The 17,316-nt window shown below is 46.9% G+C and overlaps 1 protein-coding gene across 3 annotated transcripts in view; it reads left to right on the top strand.

Moving 5' to 3' along the window:
• The first annotated feature begins 13,246 nt into the window (after positions 1-13,246).
• TXNRD1 (thioredoxin reductase 1) overlaps positions 13,247-17,316 on the top strand; it is a 121,971-nt gene continuing 117,901 nt past the window's right edge. For all 3 annotated transcript variants that reach the window (XM_041757300.1, XM_041757304.1, XM_041757302.1), the window contains exon 1: positions 13,247-13,334. In XM_041757300.1, coding sequence (XP_041613234.1) covers positions 13,247-13,334 — 88 coding nt within the window. The remainder of the gene's footprint in view (positions 13,335-17,316) is intronic.

Raw genomic sequence — 17,316 nt, 5'->3', positions numbered from 1 at the left:
ATTTCTTTCAGACATGTTCTGTAGTTTTTAGGGTATAGACCTCTTTGGTTAGGTTTATTCCTAGGTATCTTATGCTTTTGGGTGCCATTGTAAATGGGATTGACTCCTGAATTTCTCTTTCTTCAGTCTCATTGTTAGTGTATAGAAATGCCACTGACTTCTGGGCATTGATTTTTGTATCCTGCCACACTGCTGAATTGCTGTATGAGTTCTAGCAATCTTGGGGTGGAGTCTTTTGGGTTTTCTATGTACAGTATAATGTCATCTGCGAAGAGGGAGAATTTGACTTCTTCTTTGCCAATTTGAATGCCTTTTATTTCTTTTAGAGGCTTTTCAGAAGCTGCCTGTAAGGAACACTTTTTTTCTCAGAGTTCAGTAGCCCACATTTCACTCGAGTCTCCACAGGTGCTTTTGATAGAGCTTGTAATGCAGGTAGGTGAGAGGTGAGTGGAAAGCTGCTCTCTAGGAATGCTGGTTGTTCACACTACATACCATTTCCATGGCCCTTCCACTCCTGTGTCGATAGCTTTTACCTCCCATAGATGAGAGGCTAGTGGAAAGCTGCAGGGCAGGAATGCTTTACCTCATTGTTCAGTACAGTGCCTTTCTATGGCACCTCCTCACCTGAGTCGAGCTAGCTTCTAATTCCCATAGGTGAGAGGCTAGTTGAAAGCTGCGTTCAAGGATGCTTTTTTCTCAGAGTTGAGGACAGGACTTTTCCATCAGGCGTCCATACCTCCTGTGGACGTATCTTCTTACTCCCTTATGTTAGAGGCTTCTCAGAAGCTGCCTCCAAGGAACACTTTTTTTTTTTTTTCTCAGAGTTCAGTAGCCCACATTTCACTCGAGCCTCCACAGGTGTTTTTGACATAGGTTCTAATGCCAGTAGGTGAGACGGTAGTGGAAAGCTGCACCAAGTAACGTTGGTTGCTCACAGTTCACTACATAAATGCTCATTACGTAGCATTTCCAATGCCCCTCCACTCCTGTGGAGATAGCTTTTACCTCCCTTAGGTGAGAGGCTAGTAGTAATGTGCATGGCATGAAAGCTTGTATCTCAGAGTTCAGTGCATTTTCATGGAACCTCCTCACCTACAGTGGTGTTAGTTTCTAACTCCCATAGGTGAGAGGCTAGCTGAAAGCTGTGTTCAATGAATGCTTCTTTCTGAGAGTTGAGCGCAGGACCTTTCCATTTGGTCTCCACACCTACTCTGGACATAGCTTACATTAAGAAGGCCTGAGCCTCAGAACTCAGGCTAGCTCATTTCCAATGCGCTCCACAGCTGCTGGGGAGGTGGAGTCTCACAGGCCTTTGGGAGAGGGAGGCTTATGAGTGAGCTTAGTCAGGGGGAGCTCTGTCCTCAGAGGAAAGTAGCCTGCTTTCCCTTGCGCTCCCCCATCACTGCTGAGACACCTGTTCACACTCCCTAAGGTGAGAAGCTAGCCACCAGTGGGTACTACAGGAAGGCCTAGGTGCCCTAGAGGTGGACAGTGCCTTCCAGGACCCCTCCAAAATTCCTGAGGAGCTGGCTTCTCAAGCTCTTCCTGGAGAGGCCTGGAAAGCTGCCCTCACAGGACCCTTGGGCCCAGGGTTTCACAACAGCGAGTTCCATTTGCTCTCCGGCCTAAGGTGGGGTCAGGGCCTACCTCCCAACTGGTAGGGGCTAGCTGAAAGTTCAGGAGGTTGCATGGTCTTTTCATCTCCACAATTGTGGAGACAATGTGCCAACTCACCCCGGTGACAGACTTCTTGTAAACTGAAGTCCCAGAAAGCTACTTTCTGAGTGAAAAGTACCTGGACTCTCCACTGTCTCTCCAACACCATGCCTGGAACTAGCTGCTAAACTCCCTCAGCTGTGAGGGCTCATTTAAAGGTTCCCTAAGGTAGGGCTTGGTTCTCAGACAGGAGCCCACAGCTTTGCCACTGCCCAGACTTGTCTGCTGGGCTGAGAGATTCAACTTTCCTCATGGAAGGCACCTGTGAAGAGCTACACTCAAACTGTAATGTCCCAGATGCCCTACAGCAGTTTTGAACCACCCCTCCAAACTTTCTGGGGAGACAGGCTTAAATTCCCTTCATTGAGTAGTTAGCCTTCTGAGAAGGCCTGAGCCTCAGAACTCAGGCCTCCTCATTTCCATTACAGCCCTACAGATGCTGGGTAGGCAGGGTCTCAAAGGTCTCTGAAAGGGGTACAATGGTGAGCTTAGGTAGAACTTTGTCTTCAGAGAAAAATAGCCTACTTTCCCTTGGTGTTGCCACCACTGCCTCGACCCATGTTCTACCTCCCTGAGGTGCAATGCTAGTCACACAGTGCACTCCAGCAACACCTGTCACCTGGAGGTGGATAGCACCTTCCAGGCCCCTCCAAACTTCCTGAGGAGCTGACTCCTCAAGCCTATTCTGAAGAAGTGAGTGGAAAGTTGCCCTCATGGGATCCTTGAGCCATTGGGTCTCCAGCCTAAGGTGGAGCCAGGGCATACCTCCCTCCTGGGAGGGGCTAGCTAAAAGTTTCATTCAAGAAACGCTATTTCCTCAGCGTTTGGTCTGTCACATGGTCTCTTCACCTCCACACCAACTGTGGAGAGGGTGAGCTAAGTCACCCGATGACAGACTCATTGTAAGCTGAAGGCATGAAAGCTGCTTTCTCAGTGAAAAGTTCCTAGGCAGCCTCGGTGTCCTTCGAAAGATGAATGGATAAAGAAGATGTGGTCTATGTATACAAAGGAATATTACTCAGCCATTAGAAAGGACAAATACCCACATTTGCTTCAACGTGGATGGAACTGGAGGGTATTATTCTGAGTGAAATAAGTCAATTGGAGAAGGACAAACATTATATGGTCTCATTCATTTGGGGAATATAAATAACAGTGAAAGGGAATAGAAGGGAAGGGAGAAGAAATGGGTAAGAAATATCAGAAAGGGAGACAGAACATGAAGACTCCTGACTCTGGGAAATGAACTAGGGGTGGTGGAAGGGGAGGAGGGTGGGAGGTGGAGGTGAATGGGTGACAGGCACTGAGGGGGGCACTTGACTGGATGAGCACTGGATGTTATTCTGTATGTTGGCAAATTGAACACCAATAAAAAATAATTATTAAAAAAAAAAAGTTCCTAGGCTCTCCACTTCCCCTCCACCACCAAGGTTGGAGGTACCTGCTAACCTCCGTCAGCTGTGAGGGTGCCTTGGTTCTTTGAATGAAGCCTACAGCTTCACTCAAGAAGCTGCCCAGGCTTATCTGCTGAGTTTCTACTTTCCTCACGGAAGGGACCAGTGGAGAGCTGCACTCAAGGAACTATGGTGTTACAAAGGCCCTCCAGTGCTTTTGGACTGCCCCCCAAACCTTGTGGGGAGAGGGAATTAAAGTCCCTTTATTGAGAAGCTAGACTTCTGGAAAATCCTGGGCCTCAGAACTTAGTCCCGCTCGTTTCCATTGTGTCTTCACAGCTACTGAGTAGGCAGGGTCTCAGGCCTCTGAGAGAGGTCTAGTGGTGAGCTTAGTCAGGGAGAGCTTTATTCTCAGAGGAAAGTAGCCTGCTTTCCCTTGGTGCCTCCACCACTACTGAGACCCATGTTCCAACTCCCTGAGGTGAGAACCTAAGTCACAACCTTAGGTCCCCTACAGGTGCACAGTGCCTTCCAAGGCCCCTCCAAACTTCCTGAAGAGCTGGCTTCTCAAGGAAGGGCAGCCAGTGGAAGGCTGCCCTCACAGGACCCTTGGGCTCAGGGTTCAGGACAGAGTGCCATTGGGTCTCCAGCCTAAGGTGGAGCCAGGGCATACCTCCCACCTGGGAGGAGCTAGCTGAAAGTTTCATTTAAGGAATGCTATTTCCTCAGCATTTATATGTCACATGGCCTTTCTACCTCCACACCAACTGTGGAGAGGGTGTGCTAAGTCACCCTGGTGACAGACTCCTTGTAAGCTGAAGGCATGAAAGCTGCTTTCTCAGTGAAAAGTTCCTAGCCTCTCCACTTCCCCTCCACCACCAAGGCTGGAGGTACCTGCTAACCTCCGTCAGCTGTGAAAGCTCCTTGAAAGTTTCCCTCAGGGAGGCCTTGGTTCTCTGAATGAAACCCACAGCCTTTCCACTGCCCAGGCTTGTCTGCTGGGATGAGGGGTTTGACTTACCTCAAGGAAGAAGCCAGTGGAGAGCTGCACTCAAGAAAATGTGGTGTCCCAGAAGCCCTCCAATGCTTTTTTTTTTTTTTAATTTTTATTTATTTATGATAGTCACACAGAGAGAGAGAGAGAGAGGCAGAGACATAGGCAGAGGGAGAAGCAGGCTCCATGCATCGGGAGCCCGACGTGGGATTCGATCCTGGGTCTCCAGGATCATGCCCTGGGCCAAAGGCAGGCGCTAAACCACTGCGCCACCCAGGGATCCCCCTCCAATGCTTTTGGACCACCCCACCAAACATTCAGGGGACACAGGTTCGAACTCCCTTCTTTGAGAAGCTAGCCTTCTGGGAATGCTTGAGCCTCAGAACTCAGGCCAGCTCATTTCCATTGCACCCCACAGCTGCTGGGTAGGCAGGATCTCACAGGCCTCTGAGAGAGGACTAGTGGTAAGTTTAGTTAGGGAGAGCTTTGCCCTCAGAGGAAAGTAGCCTGCTTTCCCTTGGTGCCTCCACCACTGCTGAGACACATGTTCCAACTCCCTGAGGTGAGAAGCTAGTCACAAAGGGTACTCCAGGAAGGCCTAGGTCACCAAGAGGTGGACCGGCCTTCCAAGGCCCCTCCAAACTTCCTGAGGAGCTGGCTTCTGAAGCCCTTCCTGAAGAAGTGAGTGGAAAGCTGCCCTCATGGGACCCTTGAGCCCAGGGTTCGGGACAGAGAGTGCCATTGGGTCTCCAGCCTAAGAAGGAGCCAGGACATTCCTCCCACTAGGGAGGGGCTACTGATAGTTTCAGTAGGTCGCATGGTCTTTTCACTTCCACAACTGTGGAGATGCTGTGCTAACTCACCTCAGTGATAGGCCCAGTGGTGAAGACCAGGAAAGCTGCTCTCTCAGTGAAAAGTACCAGACCTCTCTACTGCCCCTCCACCTCAAAGGGTGGAGCTGGTGTTAACCTCCTTCAGCTGTGAGGGCTCATTGAAAAGTTCCCTCAGGGAGGGCTTGGTGCTCAGACTGAAGCCGACAGTCCTTCCACTGCCCATGCCTATCTGCTGGGGTGATAAGTTCTACTTTCCTTAGAGAAAAGGCTAGTAGAAAGCTGCATTCAAGGAACTATGGTGTCCCTGCCCATGCCTATCTGCTGGGGTGATAAGTTCTACTTTCCTTAGAGAAAAGGTTAGTAGAAAGCTGCATTCAAGGAACTATGGTGTCCCAGAGGCCCTCCAGCACTTTTTCACTGCCCCTTGACACCTTGTGGGGAGACAGGTTTGAACTCCCTTCATTGAGAAGCTAACCTTCACGGAAGGCCTGAGCCTTAGAACTAAGGCCAGCTCCTTTCCATTGTGCCCCCACAGCTGCTGGGGAAGCAGGGTCTCACAGGCCTCTGGGAGAGGCCTACAGGTAAGCCTAGTCAGGGAAAGCTTTGTCCTTGGAGAAAGGTAGCCTGCTTTCCCTTTGCACTACCACCACTGCTGAGACAGATGTCCCAGCTCTCTGATGTGAGAAGCTAGTCAGAAGGTGCATTCCGTGAAGGCCTATATCCCCTAGAGGTGGACAGTGCCTTACGGAACTCCTCCAAACTTACTGAGGAGCTGGGTTCTAAAGCCCTTTATTTAGAGCCAGTGGAAAGAACCTTGTGCCCAGAGTTAAGGAGAGTGAGTTCCATTGTGTTTCCAGCCTAATGTTGAGCCAAGGCCCACCTCCTACATGGGAGAGGCTAGCTGAAAGTGTCATTCAAGGAACACTTGTTTCTCATTGTTCAGTATATCGCATTGTCATTTCACTTTCACAACAACTGTGGAGAGAGGTGCTAACTCTCTCCAATGATAGACCCAGTGCAAGGTGAAGGCCAGGAATGTTGCTTTCTCAGTGAAAAGTATCTGCCTCTCCACTGCCCTTCCTCCACCAATGCTGGAGCTCGCTGCTAACCTCCCTCAGTTGTGAGGGCTCGTTGAAAGGTGCTTTCATGAAAAACTTGGTTCTCAGTGTGAACCAGACCACCTTTCCACTCCCCGTACAGATTCCTGTTGACATAGGGTCTACCTCCCTTATGGAAGAGGCTAGTGGAAAGTTGCATTCAAGAAACTGTTGTCAGGATGCCTGGGTGGCTCAGTGATTGAGTGTCTGTCTTGGCCTGGGGCATGATACCAGTTCGTGGATCCAGTGCCACAGTGGGCTCCCTGTGGGGAGCCTTCTTCTCTCTCTGCATATATCTCTGCCTCCTCTGTGTCTCTCTTGAATAAGCAAAATCTTAAAAAAAAAAAAAACTGTTGTGGGGTAAGGGGCAAGATGACAGAAGAGTAGGGGTCCTCAACTCATCTGGTCCCACAAACTTACCTAGATAATTTTCAAAACATCCTGAACACCTACAAATTTGACCTGAGATTTAAAGAGAGAACAGCTGGAATGCTACAGAGAGAAAATTTTTCACTTCTAATGTAACCAAATTTCACCAAAGAAGACATACATGTGGCCAACAAGCTCCTAAGAAAATGTTCTGTATCACTTGCCATCAGGGAAATACAAATCTAAATAAACCACAGTGAGATACCACCTCACACCAGTGAGAATGGCAAAAATTAACAAGACAGGAAACAACAAATGTTGGAGAGGATGTGGAGAAAGGGGAACCCTCTTGCACTATTGGTAGGAATGCAAACTGGTGCAGCTACTCTGGAAACCCGTGTGGAGGTTCCTCAAAGAGTTAAAAATAGAGCTACCCTATGATCAGCAATTGCACTACTGGGTATTTACCCCAAAGATATAGATGCAGTGAAACACCAGGACACCTGCACCCCAATGTTCACAGCAGCAGTGCCCACAATAGCCAAACTGTTGAAGGAGCTTCGATATCCATTAACAGATGAATGGATAAAGAAGATGTGTCTAGGGATCCCTGGGTGGCGCAGCGGTTTGGCGCCTGCCTTTGGCCCAGGGCGCGATCCTGGAGACCCGGGATCGAATCCCACATCAGGCTCCCAGTGCATGGAGCCTGCTTCTCCCTCTGCCTGTGTCTCTGCCTCTCTCTCTCTCTCTCTCTCTGTGACTATCATAAATAAATTTTTAAAAAATTAAAAAAAAAAGAAGATGTGTCTATATATACAATGGAATATTACTCAGCCATCAGAAAGGATGAATACCCACCATTTGCTTTGATGTGGATGGAACTGGAGGGTATTATGCTGAGTGGAATCAGTCAGTTGGAGAAGGACAATCATATGGTTTCACTCATACTTGGAATATAAGAAATAGTGAAGGGGATTATAAGGGAGAGGAAGGGAACTGAGGGAAAAAATAGAGAAGGGAGACAAATCATGAGAGACTCCCAACTCTGGGAAACAAAGACTTATAGAAGGGAAGTGGGTGGGGGGATGGGATAACTGGGTGATGGGCACTGAGGGAATGACCACTGGGAGTTATACTATATGTTGGCAAATCGAACTTAAATAAAACAAATGTATAGAAAATAAAATAAATGTAACAAAAAAAAAAACAAAGGACCATCTAATTCTATAAACTATTCTCCCTCAGTCCTGGAGCTTTCCAGTGCTGCTTGTTCAGTAAACTTGCTCTTCCCTTGTTCTTCCAGCTGGTCTTCTGGGGAGGGGGTCTTCTGTGCTGGTTCTCAGGTGTGTGTGCCTGGTTGGAGATGTTCCATCCCTTGCCAGGTGCAGAGCTCAGTGTGAGCTGTTTATCCTGTGAGACCTTTGTTCCCTAGAGGCCCCAACTCTCCCAGGTGCAAGGTGAAAAGAAGAGAAAAAAATGGTGGCGGCCAGGTTGCCAGCTCTGTAGTCAAGTTCCCCCCGGGTGACTAACTGCAGTCTCCCAGTCCACACTGGGCTAGATGCTCCTTGGGGCAGATGCAGGTGCACTAATCTGCACAGCTTCGGGGGTGTCCAGCAGCAGGAGAGTTCTAGCTGTCCTGTGCCCTCCCCACTTCCCCCTGTCCCAGGGAGAATGGGGGATAGCTGGCTTTGTCCCCTTCTGCACCCTCAGATCCAGGGCCCTGTGCCCCTGGACCCATGCTCCCAAGGGCCGTCTCGCCCAACAGACAGCTGCCTCTGTCTGTTGCCAACTTCTAGGGTAAAGGGTGCTCCAGAGCTGGCCCCCTGATTAACTGGCATCTCCCAGATGCCCTTGCGGTGCTCCAGCCCTTTACCAAGGTCAATCCATGGTTTGCAGTATGCTTTCCCCTGAGGCCCCCCTCCTTTTATAGTGACTCTGGGAATCTTGAGGCTTCACTGCCCCTCCTGCGATTCTGCCCAATTTCCCTGCTAAGCACTTTTGCATCAGGGCAAACTGAGGTGCGGATTTTTAAAGTTCCTTCTTGTCTGGGCCTGGGCTTTCCTGCCCCGGAGGCTTTCTCAGCTCTGCTTTAGTACTGCTAGTCATGGTTCCCCTCCCCCACTTGATTTATTTTTATTTTTTTGCCTTCCTACTTTATTGGAAGTGAAAACTTTTCTCTCTGTAGCATTCTAGCTGTTCTCTCTTTACATGTCAGGTCAAATTCGTAGGTGTTCAGGGTGTTTTGAAAGTTATCTAGGTAAGTTTGTGGGACCAGATGAGTTGAGGGCCTCTACTCTTCCACCATCTCTCCAGTTTCCTAACTCCCTTATGTTAGAGGCTATTAGAATGCTGCAGTCAAGGAATGCTTGCTTCTCAGAGTTTAGTATATCACTTTACCATTGCACCTCCACACCAACTGTTGAGATAGGATCTAACTCCCATATGTTAGAGGCCAGTTTAAAGTTTCATTCAAGGAACACTTGCTTCTCAGAATTAAGTACAGCGCATTTCAATTGCACCTCCACACCTACTTTGAGAGAGGTTCTAACTCCATTCTGTAAGAGGCTAGTTTAAAGCTGCATTTAAGGAACTCTTGTTTCTGAGAGTTAAGTACAGCACATTTCCATTATGCCTCAACACCTTCTGTTAGAATGGGTTCTAACTCCCTTATACTAGTTGAAAACCCCAATCAAGGAACTTTTGTTTCTCAGACTTAAGCACAGCACATTTAGGTTGCACTTCCACATCTACTATCAACATACATTCTAACTCCCTTGTGGTAGAGGCTAGTTGAAAGCTGCATTTAATGAAAGGTTGTTTCTCAAAGTTAAGTATGTCACATTTCCACTGCACCACCACACCTACTGTTGAGATAGGATCTAACTTCCAGGGACACCTGGGTGGCTCAGCAGTTGAGCATCTGCCTTTGGCTCAGGGCACGATCCCGGGGTCTGGGATCAAGTCCCGCATCAGGCTCCTTGTGGGGAGCTTCTCCCTCTGCCTATGTCTCTGCCTCTGTCTCTCTGTATCTCTCATGAATAAATAAATAAAATCTTTAAAAAAAATACCCACCCCCCTTCAAAATAAAAAAAAAAGATCTAACTTCCATATGTTAAGGGCAGTTGAACGTTTCCTTCAAGGAAAGCATGCTTCTCAGAATTAAGTACAGCACATTTCCATTGCACCTCCACAACTACTGTTGAGATAGCCTCTAACTCCTTTATGTGAGAGGTTGTTTGAAAGCTGCATGCAAGGTTTTATATAATCACTTTTTTTATATATATATAATCACTTTAAAATGGACGGTGGAGTTGATATGTTACTCAAGCAGAAAGTGCTAATAGCAGAGAAATTATATCTAGGAAAATTGCTTTAAAATGTAAATTTCACAGCAAATCCAAACAACTGGAAAACTAAAAAAACTGGAAGTTTTTTCAATGTGTAATTGATGACCAATGTTAGGCTTTTCAATGCATAATTGATGGTGGATGTTGTGTAATATTTTCACAGTGATTCTCTTAGATGCTGAGCCATGTGCTGAGGACACAGAAGTGAATTAGTCACAGACCTACCCTTAACACATCACCATGGTGTAGGGAAAGGAGCAGGAGACCAAGGCACCACAGGTATCTCCCCAGGTAGGGCTGGGAGGAGCAGGTGGATTCAGGGGTTTAGCAGTTAGAGTAAGTAGAACCTGGTGGGCTAGGGGTGCCCTCTGACCATGGGACCAGAAATAGGCAGGGGCAGGACGGTCCAAGCAAGGCACACAGAGTTACGTGGAAAGAGAAATTCCTCTTCTGGATAAAGGATGTACTGTACCCAGATTGTCAACACTCAGAGATTAAATTAAAGAAATAATTGTTGAACCCGAATTGTTGGGACTTTAAGACTTTGTTCATAAGCTCCATTTATGGAGTAGCCCTCTGAGGTGTAATGATGGTTTAAGGTAAATGAGATGTTCTGACTTTGACCTGACAGCAGCTTTGACATTAATCATCCCAGAACGATAATTATAAGTATGGTAGCAGTGAGGGTGGGCATCCATAAGTTACTATCTGGTGGTCTGCAAGTGATGCCCTGCACACAACAGGGGCTCCATAAGTATTTTCTGCAGGAATGAATGAATACTGCTCCAAGATCACCAATTTGTACCTGAAAGAACAGAGTTGCCTTTTTATTGGATGGGGGACATACAGGTTTGGGGAGGGGACAAATCTGTTTGGACACTTTAGGTATGAGAGGTTTCTTAGACACTCAGATGCAGATGACAGGACAGGAAATGTGAATTTGGCAGATGGCCCAGAAAGCTTTGAGACTGGGTGAAGTCACCAAGGGAGCAAATGCAGATTGAGAATGGTGGGGAAGAGCAGAGAAAGTTTAAGGACTGAGCCCTGGGCACTTAAATACTAAGTGCTATGGAAAATGGGAGGCAACCAGCAAAGGAGACCCAGAGGGGCAGCCAGCAAGCTCAGAGGAAGGGAAGAGTGTGGTATCCTAGAAGCCAACTGTTGCAAGGAGGAGAGAATGACAAACGGGGGTCACATGGGATGGATGGGTCACATAAGCCAAGGACTAAACATCGACTGTTATTGAGTGAAAAGAGATGCCCTCTCTTTTGATGCACTTTAAACAGATCTTATATAATTAAGTCAACACTCAAAACATTTCCCAAAGAAGAGTCCTTCCATGTATAGAGATTGGGGATTGCAATATCACAATGATTATATAAGTTATAGTAGTTAAGAGCAGAGGCCCTAAAGTAAGGAGATCTGGATTTGTATATCAGGCTTTGTGAATCTGGGCAATTAATCCACAAGCCTCAGGATTCTCACTATAAAATAGGAATAGGGCAGCCTGGGTGGCTCAGCGGTTTAGCGCCGCCTTTGGCCCAGGGTGTGATCCTGGAGTCCCGGGCTTGAGTCCCACGTCCAGCTCCCTGCATGGAGCCTGCTTCTCCCTCTGCCTGTTTCTCTGCCTCTCTCTGTGTGTGTCTCTCATGAATAGATAAATAAAATATTTTAAAATAAATAAATAAATGAATGCAGCATGAAAGAACTAAAGCCCCAACAGTCACTTCAGCAATCCAGGATGGCATAGCAACGGTTGACCTTGACCAGAAATTCTTTGTCTAGGCAGCTAGGCAGGTGACAGTGTGCCTAAGATGTGTTTTTAAAAAAAGAAAAAATAAAATAAAATAAAATAGGAATAATGGTTGTCCCTACCACACAGGGCTCTTGTATAGGTAACATAAGGTGAGGGTGCCAGGCTCATCTTAGCATCCAACAAACTGTTGACATGTGGTAAGATGACTCAGGCAAGCATGTGACTGTCAGCTTCTGTTGCATAGATATTTTAAAAAAAAATTTGGAAAAGCCATCATTTTAATGTGTGCTTTAAATAGGGAAAAAGAAAAGACAACCACAATTAGAATTTTGTTGACAAAATATGTAGTAATTTTAGCATAAGTTGAATAGCATTTTTTTAAATCTCTGAAATAATCAGCCCAACTGCACAAAGGAACTATAAGCTGGCTCACCAAGGGAGGGAACTTTTCTTTGCCTTTGAAAGTTCCCAGCTTGATTATATTACTGACCATCATAACAGATTGCAAACAACTGGATGAGGTTTTCCAGCTCCACTTTGGCTTTGTGTAGAGTGTTTTTAAAAGGTTTTGGTTCAGCCTTTGCTTTCTGTATTTAAGCAAATAAACACCCAACATTTTCCAAGAGCATTTTGACTCTGGATTGCTCCCAAGAAAAGCAGGAAATAAGCTTGCACACAAATCCAGATGCAAACAAAGAGCCTGCACCACTACCACACATCTAGTGACCAAATGTGTTCACTAAATCTCAGCTGGGATGGAAGTTCCTCAAGAACAGGAAACATGTTTTAGACACCCTGTAGCCCTAGAACGAAGCCAGATATGGGCTGGATGCTTCACATATGGTAATTCATTGAAAGAAGGAAAAACTAAGCACTGCCCTGAGAACAATGACCCCACTTGATGTGGCACAATGTGGTTTTGGTGTTAAAAATCACTGTTGGGTAGTACGGAACTCTCATTCCTTACCACTGGGAGTACAAATGGGTACCACCATTCTGGACAGCAAGAGAGAGCCTTAAAGCTCTAAAAACAAAGATATTCACTGTCATCTTATTCATTATATTTTAAAATAAGAAATGAATTAAATGTCCATCAGTAGAGGACTAGGTAAGCCTAGTACAGTAGCTCTATTGAGACGACGTTTTTAAAGAAAAGTTTATTTATTTATGTATTTATTTATTTAGAGGACGTTTTTGTTTTGTTTTAATTTTTATTTATTTAAGATAGAGAGAGAGAGAGAGGCGCAGAGACACAGGCAGAGGGAGAAGCAGGCTCCATGCACCCGGAGCCCGACGTGGGATTCGATCCCGGGTCTCAGGATCGCGCCCTGGGCCAAAGGCAGGCGCTAAACCACTGCGCCACCCAGGGATCCCTAGAGGACGTTTTTTAAAAAAAGTTTGTTTGTTTGTTTATTTGGGAGAGAGAGCGCGCAAGCCAACAGGAGCCGGGGTGGGAGGGACAAAGGGATAGGGAGAGGCAGGCTCCCCACTGGACGGGGAGCCCAATGAGGGGCTCAATCCCAGGACCCCAAGATCAGGACCTGAGCCGAAGGCACACGCTTCATCAACTGAGCCACCCAGGGGCCCCTAGTGAGAATATTTTAATATGAAAAAAAATTCACCTGCTTGAGAGAGAGGAGGCGGGACATCAGGGTGTGACCGCCCCGCCCCGCCGGCAGGGGGCGCGCGGCCTCCGCTCAGGGGCCGTCCGCCGCGAGCTCCCAGAGGCCTCCGCGGGCTATGGGATGCGAGAAGAGCAAGGTGAGGGCGGGCGCCCCGCCCCAGCCGGAAGCCAACGGCCGCCGGGGCCCGGGCAGCCAATCGCCAGGTACGAGCGTGGGCGGAGGTGCGGCCCCAGGGCGCGGGGCGGGCCAAGCCTGGGGCGAGCGGAGTCCGCGCCCAGCGGCCTCCCCGGCCGGCGCCCCCAGGGCCTGCCCAGGACGGCTTCCAGCGAGCGAGGCCCGAGGCGGTTGTTGGGTGCTTTTGGCTGCTCCCTTGTTCCAAGCACCGAGTCTCCGGGGGGAATTCACCTTCGCCTCTCAAGGAGTGGCGGGCCGGGGTACAGAACCAAAATCTAAGGAACCTAAGGGCCGTTTTAACCGGAGATCCTGAATTGGTGGCTCTTGGGGGGGGGGGGGGGGGGGGGGGACTCGTGCACCCCTTTGCCCACACACACCCTCCGCCTTGGAGAATCTTTTGTTCTTTATTTTTTAAAGATGTATATAGTCATGAGGGACACAGAGGACACAGGCAGAGCCCGGGCAGGGGGAGCCCAGGACCCTGACCTGACCTGACCTGACCTGAGCCCAAGGCAGCCGCTCAGCAGCTGAGCCACCCAGGGGCCCTCTTCCTTGAGAATCTTGTCGCATCCGCCTGCCCTCCCCCGTCTTCTCCAAGCCTGGAGTCTCGGGCATATTCCTGACAGCGATAGCCCACTCTCTCCAAGGCGCTGGGATTTCCTCCACTTTGCAGATGATGGTAACGATGGCTAACAGTTACTGAGCACGGTTTCAAGCCCCCCACGCGGACAATCTTGTTTCACTTTACCAACAGCACTAAAAGATCGCACAAAAGGATGATGAAACGTGCCCGAAGTTCCCCAGTAGTAAGCGGTAGCGCCGGGATAGGTGCGATGTTGGACTCCAGACTCCATCAAAATCTTGGTACTGACCTCGGCAACTCCCAGACTTAACAGGTGTTAAAAGCGAGACATAAAAAAGTCAACTTGCCCGAAAGATGGAAGTGTTAGATACCGCAGGACCTGTCTTCCTGTGGCTTATAATTTAGTTACAAGGCAGCATATGGCGAAGGGCTTAGAGGAATGGTAAAAAAAAAAACAGCCAAGTGGGGAAGGCGAATCTCTTGGAAGAGTTAGGATTTGGCACCGGTGTCTGAGTGGGAAGCCGCTGATAAAAACCATTGTGGAGACACTGAAGGTGCTTATCCTGCTGGAATTTAGGACTTGAGCTGGGAAAAGGGAGAATGGGAGAGAGGCAGCTCCTACTCAAGATCAAGCAGCTGATTTGTGGTAATCACTTGAGTTTCTTCACAATGGAATTTGAGTAGGTGTGTCCCAAATTAACCTTTCCTTTCCCAGTTTCAGGATTTTTCCAGTGTCCGTGTGCTATCATTTATTATTTAACTGCATTCCCTTTAAAAAAAATACTTTTGGGGATCCCTGGGTGGCGCAGCGGTTTGGCACCTGCCTTTGGTCCAGGGCGCGATCCTGGAGACCCGGGATCGAATCCCACGTGGGGCTCCCGGTGCATGGAGCCTGCTTCTCCCTCTGCCTGTGTCTCTGCCTCTCTCTCTCTCTCTCTCTCTGTCTCTCATGAATGAATAAATAAAATCTTAAAAAAAAATACTTTTGGATCGAAATATACTGTACATTACAGAAAAGAGCAGCTAGCACCCAGCTAAAGAAACATTTCCTGTCCCCCAGAAACCCACCTTGTGCCTCTTACTCTCATACCAAGGGCAACCATTATGATTCCTAATAGCATATAGTTTCACCACAGTAGTTTTTCACTTAAAACTTCAAAAACTTTTACATTTACTTTTTGAAATAGTTTTAAGCACTAATCTATGAAAGCACTGCTTTGTTTTAGATATTTTTCCATACACGCCTATATATGCCTCCTATTGAAATTTAAAATGTTTTTCATATGTCACCTATAAACATTCTAGAAGCTATCTTCCTTGAGTGCCACTAATAATCTGCACACCAAATTTAGTGACATGCCAGACCACATGTTACCCCCAAATGTGAAATTACATGGCGAGGTTTCAAGGAACTGACTTTCCTAAATGAGCAGCCAGAAATTAATGTGAAGTTTCTCACAATCTGGGGCAAGTTGTAATGATGAAGCGTGTGTTGATTAAATGACTCTTCTACTTAGCATTTATTATTTACCAGGCATTAACAACTCGGGAATGAACAAGGCATGACCTCAGCCCTGGAACACGCAGTCCAGTGGAGAGCAAGGGTTTGGAAAATGCTGTATCATCATGTGTAATCATAAAGATAGATCGTTGAGATGCTGGGGAAGAAGGGTAGAGGGAGTTAACTTCTGAGTGCTTAGAGTTTAATTTGGACTCCTGCCATGACACATATTCCATTCTATTTTAATTAACTGGTAAATACTTATTTTTCCCCGCTGGATTTGTGAGGGTTAGCAATGTGTTTTGTTCATTATTTTGTCGGCCACAGTCCTTGACACGCTGCCTTACACATGGTTAGGACTCAGTAAATGTGTCCATATGCTCCATACGGCAAAGGACAACTTTTTGTGAGAAACTTTCTGAAAGCCGATGTTACTAACATTGACCTGTGTCATGAGCATGCTCTGAAGGTGCACACGTGAGTTGTATCTTTCCATAATGTCAGCTTTATTCGGTCATAAAGCAGGATTAATGGAATTATGAAGCAGGTTCAGGATTCCAAATTGAAAGACATGTCACGATATCATTAACTTGGCTTCTTACATGGCACACAAAGCAGAACATAAGTCACACGGTAAACAAGATAACAGTGGGTAGAAGTTAACAAACTGAGTGTGAATTCAGCCTGTGAGCCCACGGTAGAGTCTGGTCCAGGTCAGCTCTCAGCACTTACTGCTTATGATGTTCGAGCAATGAAGGATCTCACCTCTGTTCAGAGATCAATCAGGAAGAGCCTTTGGTGGCAGCTGCCTTTTTAAAGAGGCCAGACATAAAGGGGTCATGTCTGAGGATAGTTTGCTGCAAAAATCGTCCCTTTTCAGAGAGATTTAATTAGTCTTGGGCCCTTGCAGACCTCCTCCACTTCAGCTTATTATCAGTTCTGGGTGTCAGCTGCTGCTGGTCTCAGCGATATCTTGTAGCTGCAGTATCTCAAGTACTTGCGTCATCACTTGACACAGGCCCCTGCTTTACATGAGTGACTCCATTTTGGTTTCTACAACCAGCTTCTCCAGTGAGGCAAGGACACAGTGTTTGCCAGTGTGTCTCCTAAGACCACCTGCAAGAGAATTAATTACACAGAGGGTGGGTTATATGTAAGTTAGAAGTTTGTTTTCCTGGCTTCATCCTACTAAATCAAATCTCATGGTATTGGGCCAGGAATTGCCATGTTTGGTGCTTCAGGTGATTCTTTTTGAACCAAGGTCTGAGAACACAGGAGGGAGGTGTCTGAGCCAGAGTGAACCCACCTTTTACTGGGGAGAGGCTCCTGTCCTTAGCAGTGGGATTGAGGCTTGGGTGGAAGATGTAATAAGAAGAAATTGAAAGCTGTGGTATAGAAACTAAGATCATCCTGAGTGACATGCTAGGAATCTGCAGTCAAAAGTGAATATTGCATAATTTGCTGGATAATTCAAGGGAAAACTTGCTCTTAGTCCACAGTAGCCAGATAATTGTAAAAAAAAAGTCTTTAGCCATTGTTTGAATCTTTACACTTGAATGTTCACCTCTTTGTATTAATGTTTTCCGAGTATTTAAAGCTTTTAAATGTGTCCTTTTTAAAAGTATATTTTGGATTTACAATTGGATTAAGCCCTTGAAAGGAGGGATTAATGTGTAAGGTTGGTTCTTTTTTAACCTTCATACAACATCATTGAGCATTTCATGAATGTTCCTTACATCCTGTTCTTAAGCTCAGAGCTTTGCTAGTCTTACATATGTACGGCTGTAAATCACTATCATGAATCCGTATTTGGTGTTGTAAAACAATTTATTACTTGTTGGTTTAAATGACAGTGCAAAGGTTTTCAGCTTTCAACCATTAGGTGTGTCAAGAATGCCTTAAAAATTTGCTACCAACTTTCGATCAA

Source organism: Vulpes lagopus, chromosome 5, assembly GCF_018345385.1.
Source record: "Vulpes lagopus strain Blue_001 chromosome 5, ASM1834538v1, whole genome shotgun sequence".
NCBI lineage: Eukaryota > Metazoa > Chordata > Mammalia > Carnivora > Canidae > Vulpes > Vulpes lagopus.
Note: the sequence above shows the minus strand (reverse complement) of the source record. Positions and strands in the feature narration are given on the sequence as shown.